The 25,500-nt window shown below is 36.6% G+C and overlaps 1 protein-coding gene across 2 annotated transcripts in view; it reads right to left on the reverse strand.

Annotated features, from left to right (window-relative positions):
* The window catches only part of Tmeff1 (transmembrane protein with EGF like and two follistatin like domains 1), an 85,050-nt gene that overhangs the window by 22,395 nt on the left and 37,155 nt on the right, over positions 1 to 25,500 (reverse strand). For both annotated transcript variants that reach the window (XM_047524072.1, XM_047524073.1), the window contains exons 5-7: positions 24,784 to 24,880; positions 2,290 to 2,438; positions 511 to 576 (exon numbers count right to left, since the gene is read on the reverse strand). In XM_047524072.1, coding sequence (XP_047380028.1) covers positions 511 to 576; positions 2,290 to 2,438; positions 24,784 to 24,880 — 312 coding nt within the window. The remainder of the gene's footprint in view (positions 1 to 510; positions 577 to 2,289; positions 2,439 to 24,783; positions 24,881 to 25,500) is intronic.

A 25,500-nucleotide genomic window follows, 5' to 3' on the forward strand; every position in this document is an offset into this window, starting at 1 on the left:
TTTGTATCAGCATAGGAAACTGGTATTTTAGGAGCTCATAGATTATAACAGATTCAGGTTTGATAAAATTCAAGTAAAGCAAGTAAAAAATTATTCAATACAGTAAGTTATCATTTATTGAGAACTCAGTAAGCAGACCAGACACTATTCTAAGCACTCGCCATATATTATCTCATTTAATCTTACCATCTTACTATTCCTATTTTACTTTTTTTTTTTCAATTAGGTATATGAAGTGGAACATACATATATTCTAACTATCCATTAGAATAACCAAACAAATGAGTAGAAGATGTGCTTGTAACAGAACAACTATATGGACGTCCTAATCTAGGAGTCCAAAAATCTAGACGGTCTTCAGTTAGCTGAACTCACAGCACTGAGTCTCTGTTCCCGTGGGTGTAGTGCTCCTCTCACTAGAGCAGCAGTTAGAGTCAAATAAAACAATGCATGTGAACACAGAACGGAGACAGCAACGGACTATGGCCACGGACAATCATGATTTGGTACCTTTCACATCTGGTCGATACTGCAGTCCATCCTCTTTCTTTCCCAGCAGACTAGTATCATCTGTGTCTGTAAGAGAATAGTTTTCAAATTAACATATGATGTTGAAGTCATACCATGGAACTCCTAATTATTCCTAATGCTCCAGGTCCTTATTAACTCTGTACGATTATCCCACTTATAATTCCCACCACTCTCACTCTCTCTCCCTTAGATAACACTATGTATAATTATTGTATAAAAAAGATACCGTGAAACGTATCACATTGTGGAACGCTTTCTCTTCTTCAGCTGTCCCTTTTCTGCCTCCGGCTCAAGGCAGCACAGGCGCATATGCTCTTTACATCATGAACTGATTTCACTTTGACTTAAGCTCAAGTATCATCTACTTTTAAAAAGCCCTTCCTTTACAAACTGAAGTAACACATACCCAAAGGAGAAAGAATTCACACTCTCTCCAAGGAACAATGACCTTAAGATTTATCTTCTAGCAGTTTTCCTGGAAAGCTCAGACTAAAATTAATTTGGAATCTCAGTTGGTTATCAAACATTTTTTTGGGGGAAAAAAAACACTTAATCTGTGAACTGCATCTGAACTAGGAAGGCTGAAAAAGAACCATAAATACCTGCTAGCACACAAGAGCTTTAGATCTCAATACACAGCCAGGGAGATGAGAAGAAGGAACAGTTAGGTATGAATGGGAAATTACTGAGGGGGCTAAAATAAAACTTAAGGCCCAATCACTCCAAAGCAGTCTAAATCTACATTAATTTCAATTAAAATTCTCAAGTTTGGCCAAATGCTCTGAACTTGCTATTCCATGAACTACTAAACAGATACCAGGTTCCTCAGAAGATACTCCTTCTCTGAGCTATTTTTCCTACCTAAGCTCTAAATACCACACCACCATACTTCAGGATCTAAAGTCAAGAAGAATATCTATCTGCAGGGGATCTCTGTCAGGAAATGTCTCCCTCTATCATACCCAAAACCATCACATCTGGAAATCCTCTGATGAGTTTCTTGGGTATTTTTGGTATTGCAATCAGGTGGGTAATATGTCACAAAGAATTTGTTACCGAGATAAGGTAGCATACTTGGGCTTGCAATTTTTTTCCTTTAGTGCAGATAATAGCATACTCCTGAAGTACCCCTTAGTAACCCCCAAAAGGGGAAGGGATATGGGTGAAATGCTTTCTACCCATAGTGGAACAGTATCCATCCATAAGAATGTGCTTGATCCATGTACGCTACTGAGGAAGTGCTCTAACACCCTGGCTCATGTGAGTGTGACTAAGGAAAAAAGATTGAGAACCTCTGGCCTCAGGGACTGTCGCTATTTTTCACAGGGGTGGAAAAAAAAAACATTCTTATATTGTATCTTATAACAAAAGTGAGAATGGCAAACAATTTTAAACCAAAGTTATCATTTCTTTACATTCTGTAACTTCACACCAAAATCTTTAACTGTACATATAACACATATGGGATAGAAACTACAGAGACAATACATTTAAAATCACCTCAGAACTATAAATACACCTAAATCTTCATGCTAGGACCAGCTCAGCAACTTAAATAAACCACCAAACATTTGTGATTTATGTCTTCAGAAGACAAAAAAAAGTGAAAAACTATCTAAGTGACAGGAAATTCTGAAAGATATAAAAGAAGATAAAACTTTCAAGGATTTCTCATTAAACAAATATGGAACAATAACAAGTAAGATGATAGGCATGTAATACTAAAGACAGGTCTCTGTGTGAGAAGAATGATTTTACCTGTGCAATGGCCAAGGTGCCTTATATCAATTTGTTCTTGCTTTATACAAGATGCTTCTCGAACAAAACAGGGATTATTATAGGAACTCCCATCAGAAGCACACACAGGATTAAAACTGTATCCACTGCAATCTATATTACATACACACCTGTTGGAAAAGACAATAATTACCTACATTTTAAAATGAAAGTACTTCATAACCCTACAACAGCAAAAAAGAACATTTTTCAACTTTTTCTCTGCTTTCTAAAACATAAGTCAATATTTTATGTCATTGAAGAAAGCTTAAGCAAATTGAATGCAGGGCTATCATTTTATAAAGATATTATTATTCTAATAGTTCTCTAGAATTTTCATATCTAGATCAAAAATAATCAAGAGACATCAAATGTCAACATTAAAATTTTTAGCAAGATGACATAGTAAAATAAAACAGAGCCAGGCCCAGTGGCACATGCCTATAATCCCAGCAGCTCAGGAGGCTGAAGCAGGAGGATCACAAGTTCAAAGTTGGCCTCAGCAAAAAGGAGGCGCTAAGCAACTCAGTGAGACACTATCTCTAAATAAAACACAAAATAGGGCTGGGGATGTGAATCAGTGGTTGAGCGCCCTGAGTTCAATCCCCAGCACAAAAAAAAAAAAAAATGTTGTAAATCAAAAGTCAAGAATCTAAATCATAATCCTACTAATAGTCACCAGATTTATGTTCAGATTCTTCCTCTAAGTCTTATTTTACCAATTTGTAAAATACAGACACAATATAAATATACCTACTTCACCAAACAACTGAGATTAAAATAAAGAACAGATATGAAATGTGTAGATGCAAACCCTCAAAGTGCTTCCTAGCTACACATCTCCTTCAATGATTCAGTCCACTGAACACAAAGCGCCATGCCACAGGTGGCCCAGGAATCTAAGGCATGGGCACTCCTCTCGTGAACAGTAAAGTCTAGATGGGAATAGGAGGAAAAGGCCAGATTTCATTTCTAGCAACATGTTGTACCAGCAGCCTTTATTAACCATCCTGCTGAAAACAACAGAAAATACTGGATAAACCATTTTAAATGCACTCATAAGTTGATTTAAAAAAAAAAAAAAAGCCAGGAATATTCAGGACAGAAGTTAAATAAAGAACAGAGAAGGTCAACTGAGCTCTTTAAAGCTGATTTTCACCCTGAAAGCATTTGCCAAGGTAGGTAAACTCAATTATCAACTTTTTGTTTTGTGGGCCTTTGAAAATAATAGACAAAATAACACTGACCCACCTCAGGTGGGGGGTCTGGAGACTCAAAACAGCTACAACCCTCAACATGAGGTTGCCATGTTCCAAAGGGGCTGTTGAAAAAAGAAGAAAAAAAAAAGCACTGCCCTGAGCCATGGCACTGAAGAGAGGCAAGAAAAGCATTTGCCCTGGGATTCAAAACCCACAACCAGACCTCACATGGGTAACTACCATTTAAAATTCCATTTGGTTGCTCTGAAAAACCTCAGGCCCAGAATTTATTTTAAGAGGTCAAGGACTGGAAGGGGTCCTAGGCAAACAACAGAATAGTGTCCTTCTCTGGAGAAACCCAACTTTCAGTGATTCTCCTCAGATACAGTTCTGAGAAAAACAAGCAGCACACGCGCGCACACACACACACATCCACACACACATATCCACAATAAATAACAAAACAAAACACCATATAGCAGAACAAACCAATTTTCAAAAGAACCAAACAGAACTCCCATGAATAAACAATGTATTACTAAAAACAAAAAATGTGATGGGCAGATTTAACAGATTAGACAAACTAAAAGAGAATTAGTGAACTGAAAGACAGAGGAGATTGCTGGGACCAAAGTGGTCAAAGACATGCACACATGAACAAAAGATCAGAGGCACGGAAAACAGGATAATGAGCTCTTAAATTCCAGAATTGCATAGGAGTTAAGAGAAATAAGAAGGAAAATATTTTTGGCAATTTCTCTTCAAACTATAAAATGAAAAAAAGGTAGTAATCTAAGATTCTAAGAAACCTGACAAATCCAAAGCAGAACTTTTTTAAAAAAATGAATCCACATACTGAAATATCATAGTAGAATTTTATAACTGAAAGAGCATATTTTAAAAGAGATCTGAAAGAAGAGAAAGATAACCTTCAAAAAAAAAAAAAAAAAAAGTAAGAGGAAGGACAACTGAATTTCAAAAGCAATACTGAAGCCAAAATATTTATAGCCAAGATAGTGAAATAATACCTGCAATGTGCTAGATAAAACAGAATTCTATATAAAGAGAAATGTCTTTCATGAAGGAGGGAAAAAAATAAAAGTAATCTGGAAAACATAAAAACTTAAAAAAGAATTTGTCCCCTACTGACTATTTAAAGAAAATTCAAAAGGCAGCAGAAAAATGATCTCATAAGGAAGGTCTGTGGGGTCCCACAAAAGTAGGAAAAGTCATAACTATGTGGGTAATGCTAACAAAACACTGACTAAGACATGAGAGTACTCTGAGTGATTAGCTCTTTTAAAACAAAATTAAAATGCATTACAATGATAATATATAAGCTTGGAGAGGCTGAAATTAAAAATGTTTAAATAAATGACATTAATGAACTTCAGACTGTAATAATTTGAACATACATGTTAAAATTGCTAAAATTACCAAAAAAAGGAGAACCTACCACTTTTAAATTAATAGAGAAAAAAAATTTTAAGGCAAAAAGGAGATAAGACAAAAGCACAAAATATTAGGAAAAAATCGAAATACATCGTTATTCATAATATATTTAAAGAACTAAATTTTATAGTCAAATTACAAAATAGGCTGGGTAAAGTTAAAGAAGTCAGTTATATGATGCTTATAAGACACATGTTAAGATGTAATAAAATAAAAAATTGAAAATAAAAGCAAAATGAGAAATACCACAGCTGGGATGGTTAAATTAAATATCAGATATAAAAGACTTCAAGGCAGAAAGCATTATGAGAAATAAAGAAGGTCCCTTCATAAAACAATTTATTCACCAGAAAAATAATTCTAAACAATTTTAAAATTGATTAAACAATTAACATTGACAAAACAACAATGAAATACCTCTCTAACTCATTGAGCAGATAAAATATCGGTAAAACTGAAATCTTTGCAGGTAAAATAACTTGATGTTGAGATTTGCTTAAAATGCTTCCCCAGAAAAAAGTGAAGAGGGAAGAAAAGATGAAACGAAATTGGACTTTTTTAAAGTTAAGTGATAGATACATGGGGAGGGGTTCATTTCATCTTATTTTCCTTTTCTGTATGTTGAAGACTTCTTTAATTCTTCATAAAGTGTGAAAGGCAAAAAGCAGAAAGATTTAGGAGATCAAACATGAGAACAATAAATTTGACTCTGAAAGAAGAATGTCTCATACAGAATATAAACACAAGCTACAAACAAAAAAGGTAAATACAGCCCATATGACCAAAAAAATAATTATTATCCAGAATACATAAACAGAAATCAGTTTTTAAAAGAAGATGTAATCAAAAGGGAAGGGGGAATAAGAAATAATCAGGAATAAAAGAAGCATTTAAGAAGAATATACAGGGGCTGGGGAGATAGTTCAGTTGGTAGAGTGCTTGCCTTGTAAGCACAAGGTCCTGGGTTCGATCCCCAGCACCAAAAAAAGAAAAAAAAAAAAAAAGAAGAAGAAGAATATACATGAAGAGCTCTACTCCCTAATAATTAAGAAAATGAAAACTAAAACCATAAAGGAATGTATACACACTCATTTTAAAAAATTGGCAAAAATTGAGAACAAGGACAATAATAAGTGTTGGCAAAGAATGAGAAGCAGAGGCAGATTCCTACTCTCTATTGGTACAACCACTTCAGAAAACAGGCATTATCATGAAAAGCTAGACACTTACTTGTCCAACAACTGCATGATCAGACAAGGCCCTTGAAATTCTCTTACACAGCAGTATTATTCATGAGAACAAACGATTGGAAACAATCTAAAGGTCCATCTATAGTAAATGGACTGTAAAATTATGTGATACAGACAACTAAATTCAACAAGCAGTAAAGTGAATGGATCATAGCTATATGCTTCAACATAAAAGAATCTCAAAGAAATGTTAACACTGTGCTAAAAAGGTCAAGAAGAATGCAATAGTATGCTTCTTTTTATTCAAAATTCAAGATCAATCAAAAGTCAAACTATTTTATTAAGAGATCTATCACATAGGGTAAAACTATAAGGATAACAAAGAAATGATTTACAGAAAATGCAGAATGTCAGTGGGTGAAAGAGAAGAACAAGGAGGACCCAAATGCATTGATAAAAATCTTATTTCTTGGCTTAGAAGGCAGGGTTTACAAAATCTGTTTGTTTTGTATATTAAACTAAACATAAGTTTTCATACAGTTTTGAATATCTGCTATGTTTTGCAATTAAAATTTTCAAGCACCAGAAAAAAAATTCTCAGTTTATAAGAATATTCACTAACTTAAAAAAAGTATTACACCAAAAACTTAATTTCTAGAAGATAAGAAAAAAAGAGAAGCCAGAGAGCATACTGGGAAGTTAGCTAATCAGAGTGGTGAGTTCAGATAAGAGAAAGGGGCAAAAGCAAATTGAGAGAATAACCAACTGTGCGCCTAAAAACATGCATACACAAATATTTAGTCCTACCCTCAGTGTCTGAACGCTGAAAGAATGCCAGTACTGAAAAGGAGTTCAAAAGTCATGTATTCCAATCTTGCATCCTATGTGGAGCTCCCCTGAACAATCTCTGTAACTACCTTGTCTAACAGCCCCTGCCAAAAGCATGTGCAGTGATGGGCAGCTGGGTATCGCACCATGGCAGGATGTTTCATGGCTGACTCAAGCTCTTCCATGGGCTAAGCCCTAAACCTGCATCCCAGTGACTTCCACCCATTGACTCTGCTTCTGGCACCTGAATCTACAGAATCATCCTTTAAATATTCAGAGATAATCATCACGTTGCAACTAAATTTTCGCTTTACAGGACCAGATTCCCCAGATTATTCTGTGATTCCTTGTGTGTGGTAATGTCCAATGCTATTCACCCTCTACCTTCAGTATCTCATAATACATGAGGTAAGAACAAAATACCACTATAGTACAGGAAAACTATTCCTTGATTGTTCTGAATATTCTAATTTTTCTAGTAACCACATGAACTTAGGCCCATTCTGAGGTTTTTAAACATACTCAGATCTGCAAATATGGTCTGCAAAACATGTAACCGCTCTCCTTGGGAACTCAGGGATATGTGCATCTCTGTCAAACTTTAGATTGTTTCAGTATATTCAATCTTTTGAGCTCCAGTTCTATCATTTAACATCTCTCCTAAATTGATGTACTCATAATTTTGACAAGACTACCTCACACTTTTATCCAAGTCATCAATAAAAGTACTAAATAGGAGAGGATAAAACCTAACTTCAGCATTTCTAGAAAAATTAATCTATTACTGAACACATTTTTTAAAAAGTTGCTGGGGCTGGGAGTGTGGTTCAATAGTAGAAGGCTTGCTAGTATGAGTGAGACCCTGAGTTCAATCCCCAGCACCACAGTTAAAAAAAAAAAAAGAACAAACAAACTAAATGCTATTAGCCAGCTAGAAATGTTACCTATTATTTGACTTGCCTTTCTGTATCCTTTATATCAAATAAAGGTGAATATTTTGCTTAGATTCATAGATACTACAATTAAGGCTCAGTCCTGATATAGTAATCTTATTACACCATCAAAAGAGAGAGAGAGAGAGAGAGAGTGCACGCGCTCAGGGTGTAGCTTGGTGGTAGTGTTTGGCTAGCATATGTGAAGTCCTGTGTTCAATCCCCAGCATTGTGGGGCAGCGGGTGGGGACGACAACAAAGTTAGCTTTAGTATGACTTGTATGACTTGTTCTTGGTAACCCCATGCTGTTACCAGAAACTTCAGTATGTGCTCAGAAACAGAGCCAATAAAACAGAAGACCTGAAAGAAATGTGATGATGAAAGGTCACTGAGGTTCAAAGATCAAGACTCAGCTAGCACCAAATTTAATAATACAATGCTTTTTGTATTCAACGTCCAAAGGTCTTTCCCATTACTTGAACAAAACTTGAAGTATTAAGTTAATTGTGAAAACTCCTGGTTCACAATTTATCAAGGAAAGGCCCCACTTCTCTTTCTTTTTTTTTTTTTTTTTTTTCCTACTTTTCCAGTTTCTTCTCTTCAAGGATCAGCATAAGTGATCTTTAAATGGGCAGGGGAATCATATGATAATGACTTGCATTTACAAACTTTCCTGAGTCCTATAATATGATGCCAGATCTATATAAAACCCCCCAAGATGCTGCTACTAAAAATGGACTTCCTAAGATTCAATCTACTTTTTATACTAAGGAACAGTATTTTCAGAGTGTCTATCTGGGGTCGTAATATACACATAGTATTGGTTACATTTCTGAAATGCCACACTGGCAGCACAAATAAACATAACCTGATCTGTATACATGCTATTATATTTTACAGAGCCCATGCTCATTTTCATAGAAAATAATTAATATATCAAAATATGAAAGGTTTCTAATTACCTCCCAAATTTCCCAAATTACTATACTGAACATCAAGTCTAAAAATGTTTGTGCATTAAAGATTAATATTGTAGAGCACAGTGATGCACGCCTGTAATCCCAGCAGCTTGGGAGGTTGAAGCAGAAGGATCATGAGTTCAAAGCCAGCCTTGGCAAAAGGGAGGCACTAAGCAACTCAGTAAGACCCTGTCTTTAAATAAAATACAAAATAGGCCTGGAGATGTGGCTTAGTGGTCAAGTGCCCCTGAGTTCAATCCCTGTTACCCCCCACAAAAAAAAAAAAAAAAAAAAAAAAAAAAGATTAATACCAACAACAACATATGAGAATGGTTATTCCAGTGGCTGTGAGCAGACTGCTATGAAATGTGTAAAATGAGAGGGCAGAAGAGAGGAGATTAAGCAAAGGAACGGTCAAAACTAACTGCAAAAAGCAATCGAGCAAAGTTAAACAGATTTTTCTGGTAAATTTTTGAGAGAAAAGTAATCAAAGGAATGATGCAGAAAAGGAAAGTTCTTCTTTACTTTCAACATGTCTCAAGGAAAGGGAAAATTTTAAATGACATAATCAAGTAATTAAGGGAAGGGGATAAAGTCGAATGTTTCACTAAGCAAAACAAACTTCTTTTTTGTAGAAAATCAATGGAGGACATGGACATAAAACCAAAATCAATGGAGAACATGGAGAGAAAACCAAAAGGTGAAGAAGATGGAGAAATAAGGAAAACAAAAGGAGTTTCAAAGAAGTAAGAGGGGAGAAAGAATAAAGCTCAACCCAGAATAAAGGCATCAGTATGGCAAACGGCAGCAGTAGTCGCAGCAGATCAAGGCCTAGTTTCGTACACCTATAAGCTAAAAATGGACTTCACGTTTTTAAAGGGGTTTGGTTTAAAAGAGACTATATATGGGATGCAAGGCTAAGTGCTGTGCCATCTGACCCTATAAAACATTTGCCCATGTCTGACTTAAGAGTAAGTAGTGGGCAAAAGTGGGATGGCAATCCAACAGAAATGGCAGTTAGTGAAAGAATGTGCAGAATAGTTTTAGGACCAAGAAAGGGCTCAGTACAAAGAGAAGACACTGTGTCACTCTGGTAAGGAGAAACAAAAAGCACTTGCATTAAAAAGCGGCTCTGAGCTCCACAAGGAAATGCCTTGAATAAGAGTGTGAGAAAGACTGCTCCTGGGTGGGATGGCACCCCTGCGTCTCACTCTAAGAACTATGTGAACCACTACCACCACTGCTTTCTATGGCACCCGAGGAGAGGAAATTAACTGAGCCTCTTAAGTGAAGTCCACTCAGGGACACAACGAGCAAGGAGGGAAACACTATTCTGCAGAGGCCCAGATACTACTGATTACAGTGATTACAGGTGTCTGCAGACTAGAACCAGCAGCAAAGGGCAGGATGCCCAAAACACAGAAGGGTGCTCTCAAGTGAAAAGAAATGCCTCTTTAGTAAACACACCAGATTCAAAACATTGCACAACCATTTACCCTGCGCCTACTGTGTGGGTATAGTCACATTTGCCTCATTTAATCCTGACAACTACAAATTATCAGTAGGGAAACTGAAAATGAAAAGGTTTAAAAAGCCCAAGATCGAAAAACCAAAGACTGGCTGGGACGGTATTTTCTCTATTTATTACAGCTGTGACTAAACATCAAATGGTTTATATTAAGAAAAATCCTTCCACTAATCTGACTTCCCTTTTCTCTCCAACTCACCAGGTGCACTCACCTCAGGGGTTCTTCCCCTCTTCCCACACTTGCCCCAGCTGTCCACCTGATTCAATCCCTCACCTGTGTCTTCTCTCAAATCTTAAGAACAGCTGAAAAGTAAATCACTGTTAGAAAAAGAACAATGGAAAAAATCCAATGAAAACAAAAGGAAAAAATATATCAGCAGAAATAAAAACAGCTATAACAGAAAAGATCATTAAAGTCTATTGAACAAAGACTCAAATCGACAGAGCAGGCTGAACAGGAAAAAAAAAAAAAACAGGAAGAGAAAGAAAACAAGATTGGAATGAAAAAGATTAAAAATTCAGCTGGGCACAGTGTGCACACCTATAATCCCAGCAGCTCAGGAGGCTGAGGTAGGAGTTCAAAGCCAGCCTGAGCAATTTATCAAGGTTCTAAGCAATTTAGTGAGGCCCCATCTCTAAATAAAATATAAAAAGGGCTGGGGATGTAGCTCAGTGGTTCAGTGCCCCTGAGTTCAATCCCCAGTACCAAAAAAAATTCAATAAAGATTCTAATTTAAAAGATAATAAAAGATTACAAAAAATCAACTTTATTCTATGTTTGAAAAACTATGTGAAATGAGTAACTTTAAAAATGCATTAACTATCAAGTTTGACCAAAAGAAGAAACAGAGCACCAGCACATGCCTATAATCCCAGCACGGCTCAGGAGGCTGACACAGGAGAAGCACAAGTTCCAAAGCCAGCCTCAGCAATTTAACAGGGCCCTAAGCAACTCAGTGAGACTTTGTCTCAAAATAAAAAAATTAAAAAAAAAAAAAAAGGGCAGGGGAAATGGCTCAGCAACTAAGCGTCTCCCAGATTCAATCCCCAGTACCAAAAAAGAAGAAGAAATGAAGTTGAATGGTACTATATACAGTCCTTAAAGAAACTAATTGTTTAAAAAAGGTCCCTTTGTTAGGCAACAGAGAGGTGCAGATGGTGGGAACATGAGGTTAAGGAAATAATTCTACAAATGGGCATACTGTACTGACTCCCACATGCTTTCTTTTCCAAGAAGCATTTACCTGCAGCACTGCCCCACCTAAGTGGACAGGATGTGTCACATTCCTTGGGAAACTACCTGTTCACTGCAGGAGAAATGCGGGCCCAAGATAATGTTGGATCCCAAATTACCCCGAGGGAGGAGACTTCTGTGACCAGATCCTGAAACTCTGGGATATAAGGACAGTTCCTCCTAACCATAAAATCTGTACGAATATATGGTTAAGAATCCAATTAAAAACCAATCAGCCAGGGCCAAGGTGACCTTGAGTTGTCATGACAGTGGGGACTTGAAAGTCCGATGACACCCTCCTGTCAGTCAAAAGTCAAGAGGTGAACCTGAGTGAGACTCTCTGGGAACTTCTCTGGGATCTGCAATAAAACTGAAATGCAAAAGAGGCATGTTATCCCTCTCCTCTGTGAGAGGACCTAACCTCTCCCTTGAAAGTGTCCCCTTTTCCTTTTCCCTATCCCTTCAATAAACTCATTCCTATTATACGTCTGAAATCTTTCTGACTTGATCGCAAGAATCGGGGTTTAAAGAGGGGTCTTTGGAGTGCCCCAGTTTTTCAGATGGTCCCAGCTCCACAACGCCTTAAAGATAGCATGAGATTCAGTTTTTTAAAAAACAATTCATGAAAAACAAATAAATAAAAACAATTCATGAACACATTCATTTCAGTCATTTAATATGTAGATAAAATTTTTCTATCCTTATACAAAATCATCAGAGATACAAAGAATATTCCCTAACTCATTTTAAAAGGTCATATAACATTAAAAAATAAAAGTTACAAATTATAACACTAAATAAAAGCAAATAAAAGAAACCCATGAGTTCTAACAAGGGAGGAAAAAGTCATTACAATAGAAAAATAATAAGGTACAAAAATAGGATACTATAAAAAATGAGCACTCAGAATAGAAATGAGCTCTTAGAAATTAAAAATTACAACAGAAATTAAAAACTCTAAAAGGAATGGAAAATAAAGTTGAGAACTATCTTTCAAATAGTATAAAAATTTTGTAAAATAGGAATTAGAAAAAAAAAGATAAGCAAGTTAGAAGATGTCCAACATCTTCTGGAGTTGGACACTCCAGGATGTCCAACATCCCAAGAAGAGGAATACCGGGAATAGAAAAGAGAAGAAACAAAATCATCAAAGAACTAATGACTACCAGGGATGTAACTCAGTAGTGAAGCACTTGCCTAGCAAGTGCATAGCCCTGGGTTCAATCCCAGTACTGAGAAACAACAAAAACAACAACAAAAAGAACGAAAGAAAGAAGGAAAAAGAAAAAAAAAAAGAAACTAATGAAAGAAAATTTCTCAAAACAGAAGTCAATTAAGGTCCCTAGGGAAGGGCATAACACTGTGACATTTTATTACACCGAGGACCAAAAGATTCTCCATACTTCAGGAGAACGGAGAGGGAAAAAAAAATCACACACAAAGGGTCAGAAATCATAATGCACTCATACATTGCTGGTGGGGTTGCAAATTAGTGCAGCCACTCTGGAAAGCAGTGTGGAGATTCCTCAGAAAGCTTGGAATGGAAACACCATTTGACCCAGCTATCCCACTCTTTGGCCTATACCCAAAGGACTTAAAATCAGCATACTACAGAGATACAGCCACATCAATGTTCATTGCTGCTCAATTCACCATAGCCAGATTGTGGAACCAACCTAGATGCCCTTCAGTTGATGAATGGATAAAGAAACTGTGGCATATATATACAATGGAATATTACTCCACCATGAAGAATGATAAAATTATGGCATTTGCAGGCAAATGGATGAAACTGGAGAATATCCAGTTGGATATTTTTGAGATTGGATAAGCCAATCTCAAAAAAACTAAAGGACGAATGATCTCGCTGCTAAGCAGATGAGGACACACAATGGGAGGTGGGAGGGGTTAGCGTTAGGGTTAGGGTTAGGGTTAGGTTTAGGGTTAGGGATAAGGAGGGTGGTAAGGATGGAGGAAGGAAGGACTGTATAGAGGGAAAAGAGGGGTGGGAAGGGTGGGAGGGGTGGGGGGAGGGAAAAAAATAACAGAATGAATCAAACAACATTACCCTATGTAAATTTATGATTACACAAATGGTATGCCTTGACTCCATGTACAAACAGAGAAACAACATGTATCCCATTTGTTTACAATAAAAAAAAAAATCATAATGGCTTCAGACTCCAACTGCAACAATAGAATCTAAAGGAAAACAGAAATGCTTTCTCAGTGCTGAAGAAAATCATCTCATCCAGAACCATGCCATTGCCAAGTTATAATCAAGCCTTAGGAGTAGAACATAAACACTTTCGCACACACGAAAACACTCTCAAACATGTTTTTAAATTTTGTTAACTTTTCTCAAAAAGCTACTGGAAGAGGTAATGAAATGGAAGGTTAAAAACAACAAGTTAAAAGCAAAAATGACACAAAACGAAACAAAACATAGTATCCTATGGAAGAAAGAGGTTAAGGAATATTGGGGATGATACTTGTGTCACAATAGTCTTTCTTCCTAGTTTCTGGCAAAGAACTCCTAAAACCCTTGGAATTTCTGAGTGTTAGAAGTAGTCTTCATCACTTTCTTTTTTGTTTTTTTTTTAAGTGCTGGAACCCAGGGTCTCCACCACTGTAAAGCCTTTTACATGCTGTCAAGATGGCTCACTGGGGGTAGGTTAGGTCGCCCCAAAACAGTAATTGTGATAATTAGGTTAGAACTTCTACCTCCCACCCACCCCACCCCACCCCACCCCAATCCACTCCACCCACCTCTGGGGAGGAGAAAAGGTCTGGAGATTGAGTTCAATCACCAACAGCTAATGATTTGGTTAATCATGCCTACGTAATACAACCTCAGTTTAAATACTTGGCACTAAGCAAGTTGGGGAGGTTGGTGACCACTTCTACACGCTGGGAAGGAGGCGTACCTGACTCCACAGGGATAGAGGCTCCTGCACTCAGTACCCTTCTGAACCTCACCCTACATAAACTCCATAGGACTGTTCATTTGTATTCTTTACAAATAAACAGTAATAGTAAACACAGTGCTTTCCTGAGTTCTATGAATCATTTTAGTAAATTATAAAACCCAAAGACAGATCATGGAAACTTCAAAATGTGTAATCTGCTGGACAGAAGTAGAAGTAGCCTGGGACTTCATGTGTGGTTAGTTCTAAAGTGGGGGCAGTCTTTTGGGACCAGTTCTTAGCCAGGTGGGGTCTACACAAACTCCCAAGTAGTTAGTGTCAGAAAAGAACTGAGTTGTTGTGCATACGGATGGTATCAGGGAATTGGAAAAACAACAGTAGGAGAAGATACAACACTGCCAGAAAGTCCAGGTCAGCCTGGCCCAGATTCTCATCTGCATTTGGCTTGTCTTGGTAAAAGGTAATGAAGTTCCCACTCTCCCCTCTGTGTCCTGCTGCCTACACCAACTCAGCACACACATTTAACTGACACACTCCTGAGAGCTGGAGGGAGCCTGTGGTGAGACCAGAAATAGAAAACACAAAGCCATCCACTGTGATCGTGTTTGGGCCATCATCCACACACCAGAATCACGTCAGATGCCTCAACTGAAAAGAGCCTATGTTCTCGACTCTGTGGCTCAGACTCCAACAAAAGGGAACCTTATAAACTCTGGGAATCCAAAAGCGAGAGTCTAAACCAGATGCTGTTCATATTTCTTATTCTACAATAATACTGGAAATATGGCAATATTCAATTTTGTACCCTCAGTATTAGGGACATAGGTATTCTTCAATTGCATATGTATGTTTTAAACACTTCTGTAGCAACATACATTTTATAATAAAAAATTTAAATAAAGTACAAAACTGAAGATTAATATGCTACGGTTACTTCCTAAAAAGGAAAAACAAAGAATACATGTACTGTTTGCTTGCACATGCATAAAATCCTCCTAAGGAGATTAAACAAGAAAGATCACAGTGACTGCCTCCAGTGAAGACAAGTGGGAACAGGGTGGGAAAGAGATCTTTCACTGTACTAAATGAACAAAGCTAAATGAATAAAGCTTTTCAAGTTCTAATTGTGAATTTCAAAGGCAAAAATGCATACATACATAAGTAAACAAATGAATAAAATTACTTCTATTATTGAGTTTTATGGTTTTGACAAATCATACCTCCAATTCTTTAAAACAGGATAATACCTCATAACACTACTGACAGAATCAAATATAAAATGCCATTTGAAATATATCAGATACTGTGCACATCTGAAAGGTATTATGATTACCGAAAAACATACATACTTTCTCCTCCCTTCCTTTCTTCTCTTTCTACATAGAAGGTGCCACTTTTTTTCTCAATACGGTTTATTTAGAAGTTAGGAAAACATTAGCCTAAGCTAATTCATGTGGAACTATTTAGATGTAACAAACATTTAATGAAGCCTGGAACAAATTCAATATAATACTAGTCTTTTTCACCAATATTAAATTATACTGAGCAGCTCTAAATGAATAAAACCCAATTGTTGACTGTCACTAATTTAACAACTTATAAGGGAGCCTACCTCTAAGCTACCCACCTTATAGTAAGTTCACCCAATACAGAAAGAAGCAAGAAAAAGGGCCTGCCCTCAGGGAGCCCAGTCTGCTAGTAAGGCCAACAGTATAATAAATGCCAGGCAGAGGTTGTTTATCAAGACCAAGGAAGAATACAGAATGCAGTCTCTTCTGTGGTCCTGATGACCACGGAAGAGAGCAAGGTAGGCTTCCTCCTCTTAGATGTAAGTCATACTTCATCTAAGTCTAGAAGGAAGAAGAAGTTGCACAAGCAAATAAAAAGGGATGAGACTCCAGGCAAAGGAAGTGTCCAGAGCAAAGTAGCCAAACAGTTAACAGTGCATTAAGAAAACTGCAGGAGGTAGTGGAGGTGTGGAGTTTTATATTCTAAAAATGTAAATCTACTCAAAAGAAATCTTAAAAAAAAAAAAAAAAAAGAAAGAAAGAAAGAAAGAAATCTTTACTGAGCAGGGTGTGGCCCACACCTGTAAATCCCAGACTCAGGAGGCTGAGGTGAGGATCACAAGTTCAAGGTCAGCCTGTGCAACTTAGTGATACCCTGTCTCAAAATTAAAAAATTAAAAAGTGGACTGGCGCTGTAGCTCAGTGGTAAAGTGCCCTGGGTTCACCAATGCCCCATACAAAAAGAATGAGAAGAAAAAAAAGAAATCTTTATTGGCAACTGTCAGGAACTAAAGAACTTCAAACTGGACAAAGGAACCTGTCATTACTAACAAACATCCAGATTATACTTTGGATAAAATAACGTGTAATAGTTCTTATTTTCTGTTCTAAGAATAATACAATATTATTTTTCCATTATAATCTAAGGGACCACAGGAAGAATTTAGTGAACCTAAATAATTTTAAAAGTCTACTATTTCATATATCCAGAATGAGGCAATACTAAATAACAATTACTGTCACCTCTGACTAGAAAGAAATACAGCAGAAAGAGTAGAAAATGATAGAGAAAGTACTTCTTTGGTTCTTTTTTTTTTTTTTTTAGTATATGAAGTTTCCAAAAAGGAGGACATTTTGGAGGACACGAATGTGTTGCATTACTCGTTTTAACAAGGGAAAAGATTTCGTTGCCTCTTTGAGGGAGAGATTCATCAGACTGTAATACTGTCCAGGAATCTGTCAAAACAGAAAATGGTACCACAAATGACAAAGATGTCCAGCAGGTGGATTAAGCTGCTTATCAATGTTGTCTGACACACTGCACACCTATAAGATTCTCTGAACAACTCAGATATTTATATCACTCAGGGCAAAAAAGGAAACAGCAGCTCCAAAGAGGAGATTACATCAAAGAGGCAGAGGAGCAGAGCCCATTTCCATAAAGTGCACCACAAAGTTCAAAAGGAATAATTGGAGCATTTTTAGAACTCACCTGTACTGCCATTATGCCCGATGGTTCTACAGACTCCTCAAACCACTGCTGGGCAGGGATTTAGGTCAGGTATATAAAAGATACTGATGTGAAGGAGTTCTATGATTATGTGGTCTCACATAATCTTGCAGCACTAACTTCAGCCTTGGACAGATTAGAAATACTGTTTAGATAAAGTGGGGTACGGAACTAAGAACATATGGTTTAAGAAATATAATGTGCTGTTAGGGAGGTTTTTAAGGGGGTTTTAAGACAAAGCAGAAAGTCTATTCACTGTACTTCATAATGGTCACAGTGGAATACTGAAACTCCTCTATACAAGAATTACATTTCTTGGAACACTATCTATTTACTTCTAGGTATAAATCTGAAAGGTAAGCAGTCATAAATATAGATGTTCTAAGCCCATACAAATTCCACACCACCACTGGAGAAACCTCTCAGAAACAAAAATAATTTAAATTATAAGTGAATGAAAATAATCACCAACAGTCAAAAGTGATAAAGTATGTGCGACAAAGTTCAAGCACTTAGCCAGTTGTGATGACACAAGCCTGTAATCCCAGCAGCTCAGGAGGCTGAAGCAGGAGGATCCTAAGTTCAAAGCCTGCCTCAGCAACTTAGCAAGACTCTGTCTACAAATAAAAAATAAAAGGGGTTCAGGATGTGGTTCAGTGGTCGAGCACCTCTAGGTTCAATCCCCAGTCATGCAAGTGACTCCTAAGAAACCATATACTCTCAGAGGCAGAGAAGCAAACAAAAAGTTGGGGGCATCTAGAATCAGGTTCACTGACAAAGCACACTGTCGATACTCAGCAGCAACTACAAACCTGACATAGGAGCAAAACAAAATTCATTTTAAAAAACAGATGTGAGAATTCAAAACACAAAGCAGAATGGAGCCTTCAGTATAGTGATGAAACAACCACATCAGGGACCTCTGAGAACATCACCATATTACACATGTGTATTTAAAACAATGCATGCTCCAGTCCTCCTGTTTAATAGCAAGGCATTCTGGCTCTCCTGAGCTCACCCTTCACCTATAAAATCAAGATAATACTTCTTTGCCTATCTACCAGACAGACCTCTCTGCAAGAGCTAGGGGAGGAAAAAAAAATTAAAGAAAAAAATAAATAAAAATGCTCTGAGAAGGATCCATGTCGGCTTAGGACCAGACTTCCTCAACAGGACTCCCATAGCACAAGAAATAAAAGCAAGAATTAATAACTGGGATAGATTCAAACTAAAAAGCTTTCTCTCAGCAAAGGAAACTATCAGCAATGCAAAGAAAGAGCCTACAGAGTGGGAGAAAATCTTTGCCAATCATACTTCAGATAGAGCGCTAATCTCCAGAATCTATAAAGAACTCAAAAAACTCTACACCAAGAATGTAAATAATCCAATTGACAAACGGGCTAAGGAAATGAATAGACACTTCACAGAAGAAGATATACAAGCAATCAACAAACATATGGAAAAATGTTCAACATCTCTAGTAATAAGAGAAATGCAAATCAAAACCACCCTAAGATTCCATCTCACCCCAATTAGAATGGCAATTATCAAGAATACAACCAACAACAGGTGTTGGCGAGGATGTGGGGAGAAAGGTACACTCTTACATTGCTGGTGGGGCTGCAAATTAGTGCAGCCACTCTGGAAAGCAGTGTGGAGATTCCTTAGAAAACTTGGAATGGAACCACCATTTGACCCAGCTATCCCACTCCTTGGCCTATACCCAAAGGACTTAAAATCAGCATATTACAGAGATACAGCCACATCAATGTTCATAGCTGCTCAGTTGACAATAGCCAGATTGTGGAACCAACCTAGATGTCCTTCAATTGATGAATGGATAAAGAAAATGTGGTATATATATACAATGGAATATTACTCAGCCATAAAGAACGATAAAATTATGGCATTTGCAGGCAAATGGATGAAACTGGAGAATATCATGCTAAGTGAGATAAGCCAATCTCAAAAAACCAAAGGAAGAATGATATCGCTAATAAGTGGATGATGACACATAATGGGGGGTGGGAAGGGTTAGTGTTGGGGTTGGAGTTGGGTTTAGGGAGGGGGGCAGGAATGGAGGAAGGAAGGACTGTATAGATGGAGGGGAAGGGTGGGAGGGGAGGGGGGGAAGGGAAAAAATGGCAGAATGAATCAAACAACATTACCCTATGTAAATTTATGATTACACAAATGGTATGCCTTTACGCCATGTGCAGACAGAGAAACAACATGTATCCCATTTGTTTACAATAAAAAGAAAAAAAAAAAAAAAAGATATTCAACACCAATAATGATAATGACTATAGTTACAGAATGCTTCTTCTCTATTGGGCAGTGTGTTGAACACATGTATCATCTTATTTAATCGTCCGTAATTCTCAGCAAGGAAAAAAAAAAAAAAAAAATGCTCTGAGAACTATCATATGCTTTACAAATTTTAACATGAAGCAAATTCAAGATCAACCTTGGCAACTTAGCAAGAACCTGTCTCAAAACAAAAAATAAAAAGGACTGGGGAATTAGCTCAGTAGTAAATATTCCTAGATTAAACCCCCCAGTACCAAAAAAATAAAGAAAAGAAAAGAAAAAGAATAAGTTAAAGTGTACACCCATAATCCAGTGACTCAGAAAGCCGAGGCAAGAGGATGTAGCTCAGTGGTAAAGCATCTTTGGGTTTAATCCCTGATACTCCCCCTCAAAAAAGTTATATATATGCATATGTATGTATATTAAAATATGCTATATATTATATTTAAGAAGGCAAGAAAGCACGTAATGTATTTAAATCAAATTTCATTCAAATGGCTAAATGGAAACCATAGCACTCTTTTTTTTTATTTGTTCTTTTTAGATATACATGACAGTAGAAGGTATTTTGAAACAGTATACATACATGGAGTATGACATTCTAATTAGGATCCCATTCTTGTGGTTGTACATAATATGGAAGCACTACTGTTAATAACAAAAAATTAATTTACATGGTACCCAAAATGCTGGCGGGGGTGGTTTTAAACTTAATTATTAAGCAGGACAAAAATCTTTAAATCAAGAGAAAGGTATAGGTTGCTCTCAGGAAACTAGGTGGGTTACACAGTTTTTCTTCTGATAGGAAAGATGTTTTAAAATGAGAAAAGACAAAATAAATTTAGTGGATACTCATATAGAAAAAATCTAGTCAGGCATGATGGCGCACACCTGTGATCCCAGTAGCTCCGGCAGCTGAGGCAGGAGGATCACAAATTCAAAGCCAGCCTCAGCAACTTAGCAAGGCCCTAGGTAACTTAGTGTCTCAAAATAAAAAATAAAAAGGGCTAAGGATGTGGCTCAGTGGTTAAATACCTCTGGTTGAATCCCCATACAAAAACATGTATGTGTGTGTGTGTGTGTGTGTGTGTGTGAATATATATATATATATATATATATATATATATATATATATGAAAAAATCTAACATGATGTATATATACATATCTATTATAATTACATTCTAGAGCATTATTTAACAACCACAGGCCATAATCACTAGTGGATTATGAACTCAATTTAGTGGATCACTACAACCTTTTTTATCTTGCATGGTACTTGCGTGGCTTGTACATACCAGCCAAGTACTCTACCAGCTCTTTTTATTTTATTTTATTTTGAGACAGGGTCTCGATAAGTTGTCCAAGCTGGCCTCAAACCTCAATTCTCCTACCTTGGCCTCCTAAGTAGCTGAGATTACAGGTGTACACCACAGAGCCCAGCTTCTACAAGCACTTTTTTAAGAAAATAGGATAGGAAATATTCAAGTGCATTGTATTTAATAAAGATATCAATCCACACAACTTTGTTGTACTTAATATGTATTAGTACCATGTGTATTTGTACAAAAATGCTGAGTAAGAAGGTCAATGCTTTTTTACATAAGATGTAGTCAGAGTCTGAAAGTTACTCGTAAGAAAAATCAATAGTCACTTGGACTCTATATGGCAGCTGAAGACTATGAAAAGCTAGCACTGTGAGTGACCAGAGACACGGAGTTAAAGATATCACAGCCAGGACCAGGACCAGGATGGAGAGGAGGGCAGTGTTGTTTTTGAAGTCTGCAGGCATTCTGGTACCTGTTATTCACCCTCGCTCCAGCCCCCATTCCCTGTGCTCGTGTTCTACAGCCCAGCAGAGTGACTAAAGTGCTTAATAATCTATTACACATGTCACAAAGAATTAAGAGAGGAGCTCAAGGGTCTGAACATAAAAAATGCTAAGGAGATGGGAATGCTAATTATCCTGATTTGATCAATACATACTGCATACATTTACTAAAGTATCATACCACATCCCATAAATATGCACGATTATTATGCATTAATTTAAAGTGAATAGTATTTTTTTTAAAAAGAGATCAATAATTGGGGGGAAAGTGGAAGAGCAAGACAAAAGTCAAGAGTGCGATGCAGTGGGAGAAGGACTGAATCTAATATTGCTGGCTTTGAAGACAGAAGGGACCACAAGACAAAACATGAGGGCTGATTCTAGACGCTGCAAAGATTAAGGGAACAAATTATCCCTGATAGCCTGAAAAAAAGAATGCAGTTCTACTAACACTTCAATCCCAGATCAAAGATGAACCTGTGCCAGACTTCTATTCTACAGAGCTATAAAGCAATAATTCATGTTGTTTTAAGCCAAAACAAACAAAACAACCCCCTCAAAATGTTATCAGGTAAAAGAAAGATAGCATTTCTCTCAATATGAAAAAGGCAACTTATGCAAATAAAATCAGAAAAACACTCCTAAGTTTGTTAAAGGCAGGAGAATCCACCCCATCAAAACCCTGGCTCATTAGTTCCATTTCCTCATCTGTAAAATAAGATTAGACTAAAAGTTCCTACCCAACCTTAATACTGACTCTAATGGAGTTTACAATATTAAGTCATGACATGAGTGCTTAGTTTATAATTAAAAACTTTTGTTTTTAATAACAAAAAGTTTACCTTTAAAATAAGAGAATAACATCTTAATAAGTAATACGTTTACATATGAATATTTGAGTCTTAATGGCTAATATCATGTTTCTGCACACCTAAAAAGCCTAGCTGGCAAGGTAAAAGTTATCCTTAGGTGATGATGTTACTATTCACCTGGTGCCAACCATGAAAGCACAATGAAGGTATCTTGAAGAAGTTATATAACCTCCAAATAGCTGTCTTGGTACCATGGCTCATTTAAGAGTTAAAAAATAATGATACTAACTGTTGAGATACATTTACATTGTTAAATCAACTGCAATCAGTAGTAAATGTTCTACAGACTTAAAGATTCAATGTTCTTAAAATTTTCTTTTGTATTTTTCCATGGTCGGATTTAGCTTCATCCATTTTAGCTTCATCCCTTATTTTCTAGATAAAGGTATCAATTACTTCCTCAACGTTTGTCGACTATTGTGTGGTCGTGGCTGTGCTCCTGCCTTGCTAGTAGGATCTACATGTTCCTTACTATCAGTAAGCCCTTCCTGTTCTATGCCCACTTCCTTATGCTTAGGGCCTTCATGTAAAGAATGGGGGCTGCAAGTTCTAAGATTCACAGATACACACAATATTAGTATATAAAACAGTTGCTCTGATTGAAAATAGGATACATTTTATGTGGCATTTATTCACATAAAGATGTATGTTTTATCATATAGATATCATATTTGGGGCTACCTTTGCAATTAGATGGAATCCGCTTCACTTCTAAGCAAAAGACCTCTAGCTCCTTCTATTTAGGAATGAAAAATGACAGCAGAGAAATACATAAAATAAGGCTGAATAGAGGTACTATCAAAGGAATAAAAACAGACCAACAGAACCAGCCAATCAATCACTGACAGCCACGTAGACTTAAGAAAATAATATGGAAAAGAATTACATATGTTCAAACACACACACACACACACACACACACACACATTTCATCATGCCATATTATGAGTATAAATCAAGAGGAAGATATCTTTTATCTTTTCTTTCTTTTTTTTCTGAAAGTCCATATTATACATCATCTCTCTCATCCTACAGGCTAGTATCTGCTTTGAAAAATATGTTCTCCAAAATCAAATCACTCTGGTTAAACTAGACAGACATAGGTCAGTCCAAGTGACCAAGGACAAAAGGAGTAAATTCAGGTTCTGATAAATTCACTTTTTACTGAACTTATCTTTTGCCAAGTTTCACCTACTTTAAACTATGCACCACGTCAACTATCAGGCATTTAATTTTACCAAGTGCCATCCAAAGAGCTGATATTGTACCATAAATACTGAAAATGGAATGATCTTGATTTGTAATACTCACTTTGGGCATTAATGCTAATTATATCTAATTGTTACTGTTTGTAAAAGGCACTCAAGGGCTGAATAAAGATGGTACTGGAAAATACACACCAAAAATATGTAAAAGTAAGGAAAAGAAAGTACAAATCTCTGCAAAATAAGCATTTTGAAATATGCACTAAGGGGACACAGACAAAGTGAAGAAGATCCATTTGCACTATCAGGTCCTAAAGTCAACATTAAAGTTTTTAAAATCAAATAAGCAAAAAGCAAGCACTGCAGGAAAATGAAACAAGGATGAAACTGGAAACAAGTGAACAGGATACTGATGCAAGGAAAAACCAAACATGACTGTCAATAAACATCTACATTATTACTCTTCTACCAGAGAACCACTGTCATAGAGAGAGAGTGAGGGGAAACTGGACAATGCTTTAGCCATTTTGCTTCAGACTCAGTGAAGGCTGAACATGAGAAAAACAAAAATGTCAGCTGGGATTTCTAGAAATAATTTTTGTCTTAATACAATGAAATATATGAAAAGGTTTCTGTGTAAAACCAAAAGGGAAGAAAAAGAGAAGTTTTTCTTTTATTATAGATACTAATTGAAAGTGTAACACAATAATTCAAAATAGCAATTTTGGTTAACAAAATGAGCAGCTGGTATAAAACTACCAATGAAAAAAGTCTCAGGTAAAACCCAAAAACTATAAATGGATTTCATTCTAAAATAGAACAAACTTATTTATATACTGTATCAACTTCAGAGAAAAGTCATAAGCATTAAACTTAACAAATACATAAAGCACACACAAAGTATACAGAACCAGGTAAATGATACCTTTCTATAATGTAGTCATGCTGAGGACCAACCTCTAAGTTTATCCTTTTCCCTCAATCAACTCACCCAACATTTTCTGCATCTTCATCACACTCAGCTTTATATTTGCAAGGTCCACACTTGGAGTGTTTTCTGTGAGCTTCTGCCCCTGAACCTTCCTCTTCTGTTTAAAAAGAGAAGTTAAACTTTCAACCAGAAGTTGGGATCCCCTTTCCAGATACATTTCATGTTTTCATTAGCCATTATCCTGTTTCTGGGGAAAATGTGCCCAAACTCTTGCAAAGAGTCACTTCCAAAATCTATCAATTCTACAGTCTCCAGATGATGTTAATAATGAATACAATATATTCTGTAACACCAAGTATTATTGCTAGACAAATAGATTTGGTAACAAATTGCTTTTTAAAGAATTACCATGTAACACTGAGTAAGGCAGAAGAATAAAAAAAGAGTAATTCTGGGTTTCATTTCCAACACACAAACCCCAAAAAGGCAATAACTTCAGTTCCGTAATTACCCTTCTATTGAAAGAAACCTATACAATGCTGGTTAGCAGAACGATGCTTGAAGACCATAGAATTTAACTTCCGCCCTTTTCCTCACACTGTATCATACCTGCCTTTCTAACTACATAAAAACTAATTCCAGAGTTAAAACAAATATCTGTATCCAAATTTTAAAAGAGGAAAGGGTTCTCTTTATAAAGGTTTTTCTCTTTGCCTATTGGTCCCTTAGCACAGCTAAGATAACCAGATGCAGAAGTGTGTGGGTTTCCTTTGACCC

Source organism: Sciurus carolinensis, chromosome 14 (genome assembly GCF_902686445.1).
Source record: "Sciurus carolinensis chromosome 14, mSciCar1.2, whole genome shotgun sequence".
Lineage (NCBI taxonomy): Eukaryota > Metazoa > Chordata > Mammalia > Rodentia > Sciuridae > Sciurus > Sciurus carolinensis.